Raw genomic sequence first — 2,341 nt, forward strand, 5'->3', positions numbered from 1 at the left:
TACATATAACCATGTAACCATGTACATATATCTAAACTAATTTAAAATTACATTTAAAAAATTCTGGCAGTAGTTTTATTCCAATGGGAAGGGAACAAGACTGAAGATCTATTACTTAATTGTACATCATCCGTTAGATCTTGTAAATAAGGCACTCTTTTTCAGTCTGTCTATGGTACTTTGCCACAGCAGCAATAATAAAACACTTAACACAGATTCCACTATATTCCTAAAACTGTAATATAATAAATTAAAAATGTTTTTCCTTGCTTAAACTCATTACAACAAAGAAATACACAGTGGTAAAAATGTTGAAGGTTGCATAAATATCAGCCAAGATCATTGGAAAGAAAAAGAGAATGGTGTTTGTCATACAGATATCTGTAAATTCTAAAACATGTATATGTCTTCTCCCATGGGGAGATTTGCATATATGGTAGCTGTCAAAGAAGGAACTGTCAGAGTTCTTTATTTAGTGGAGTTGCCCGTCCATTTGGAACATGCATGGAATATTCATTAATTAAAGCTGATGTATTTTTAAGCATCTCGTGAAACATGTCTATAGCTTTTCTGTAAGTGCTTCGTTGCAGTACAAAGGGGCGGAAAAGGTTCAGTGGTTCTGCCTTTTGAAACTCCACTGGAACACCCAGTTCCTGTGGCAGATTTCTATTTCCAATGAAAAAGTGGTAAAGCCTTTTTTCTTGCAAGCTTTTCTCCAAAAAGTTGAGTACATCTTGCAGCCTGGCCTCCAGACAGTCAGAGGTCCACGCTGAACTAGGATGGATTTGTAGCAAATGCAGCATTACTGTTTTGAAATGGTAGTTTGTCAGGCTACTAGGTTCTGTCAGACTGCACTGCTTTCCATGGAGGAAAGACAAAATCTGGAGGCAACTGAGGTGGCAAGGATTAGCAGGCAGTGTTTTGGAAATAAACTGCATATATCTCTTCTCATACACAGTAAAAGTGAGAAACCAGTGAGTGTTGCTGGTGAAGCTCTGTGCCAAGCTGTTGAATGGAAAGTGAGAGATAAAATATACATCAGAATCTGCGTATTGTACCACAGGCCTGAGATTGAATGTGATGGTTTTTCCAGACCTGAACTTGATTTTCAGGGCACCTGGAGTATCCAGGTGATTAAAAATAAGACTGAATTCATACTTGTGTGCAATTTTATTCCATCCCTTGGTAAGTGCCATCTGGAACCATGTCATAACCTGGTCAGAATCAAGATACTGAGTGTCTTTGAAGCAAAGGAGATCTTCCGTATGGTTACTCTGCCTAGTTTGGCTCACTTTGCTATGAAGCAGACAAAGTAAATCTTCCCCCAATTTAGTTTTATCACAGATACAACTTGATGAGTTCTCATCTGCCCGGATGATCTTTATCATACCATAACTTCCTTTGTCTGGTAGAATAGACTCCCCTGAACACCAGGTCTCAAATTGGAAACAGTATGGTTCTGGGGGATTAAAGGGGACAATGAAATCACAAGTGAAAGGCTTGTTTGCTCTCCAGTTTTCATACATGCTTCCAACTCCTATAGACTCTTCCACTTCCATGTCAGTATCTCGGTTACACACGCTTCTCAAAGCTTCTAATAAGTCATCTGCAAAGCCTTCCACAAGCTCTCGGTTCCTAGCAATATCACTTGTCACATTCTGGAAGCATCTTTCATAAAAACTGTCCAATGTGACTTTGTCTGGTAGAATAAAACCCTTGAATGTTCTTCCCAGCACATTAATTTCATCATCTTCTTTGGTATAATCTTGCCAGGTCCCTTCCTGGTAATCCTGTCTCCAGAATTCAATCAGAAGGAAGACTATCATGGACAAAGCAGTCCAGAAATTCCAAGAAAGTGAATCATGGTCATATTGTTTTTCTGGTCCGGTCTTCTCCTCTGAAGAATCTACTGAAACCTCTTGTGCTGCTAATTCCTGCTCCAGTTTCAGCTGCTCTAGCCTCAGGTTCTCCTCACGCTCTTTCATCTTTTCAATGATTTCTTCTGTGTTTTCAAAAACAGTAACATTTTCCTTTGGGAACAGAAGTGGATGGTTGATAATAGCTGTTATTACCACCAAGCACACCCGGAAGAATCCGGTCGGCATAATAAAATCTTACCTGTGAGAGACAGAGAGAAACAGTTAACATTGCTAATAACAGCACATAGATATGAAGAAGTATATTACTGGCATTGCTGAAATAACTGTCTACTTTTTTTCTTACTTTTCTCTCTAGTTCTAAAAATGTCCATGATTTCAGACATAGGAAGCAATGATCTTTATATCACGTATAAATGTTAGTATATTTCAGGAATTTATTAAAAGAGAATAGGTACTACCAA

The 2,341-nt window shown here is 38.3% G+C and overlaps 1 protein-coding gene across 1 annotated transcript; it reads right to left on the reverse strand.

Moving 5' to 3' along the window:
• Positions 1 to 316: 316 nt before the first annotated feature.
• On the reverse strand, positions 317 to 2,105 carry ITPRIP (inositol 1,4,5-trisphosphate receptor interacting protein). Its single transcript, XM_070945939.1, has one exon. The coding sequence runs from the start codon at positions 2,103 to 2,105 to the stop codon at positions 459 to 461; it is 1,647 nt and encodes a 548-aa protein (XP_070802040.1). The 3' UTR covers positions 317 to 458.
• Positions 2,106 to 2,341: the final 236 nt, after the last annotated feature.

The sequence above is a fragment of the Pituophis catenifer genome, unplaced genomic scaffold (assembly GCF_029215685.1).
Source record: "Pituophis catenifer annectens isolate HBS135680 unplaced genomic scaffold, rPitCat1.0.hap2 SCAF_6, whole genome shotgun sequence".
Lineage (NCBI taxonomy): Eukaryota > Metazoa > Chordata > Lepidosauria > Squamata > Colubridae > Pituophis > Pituophis catenifer.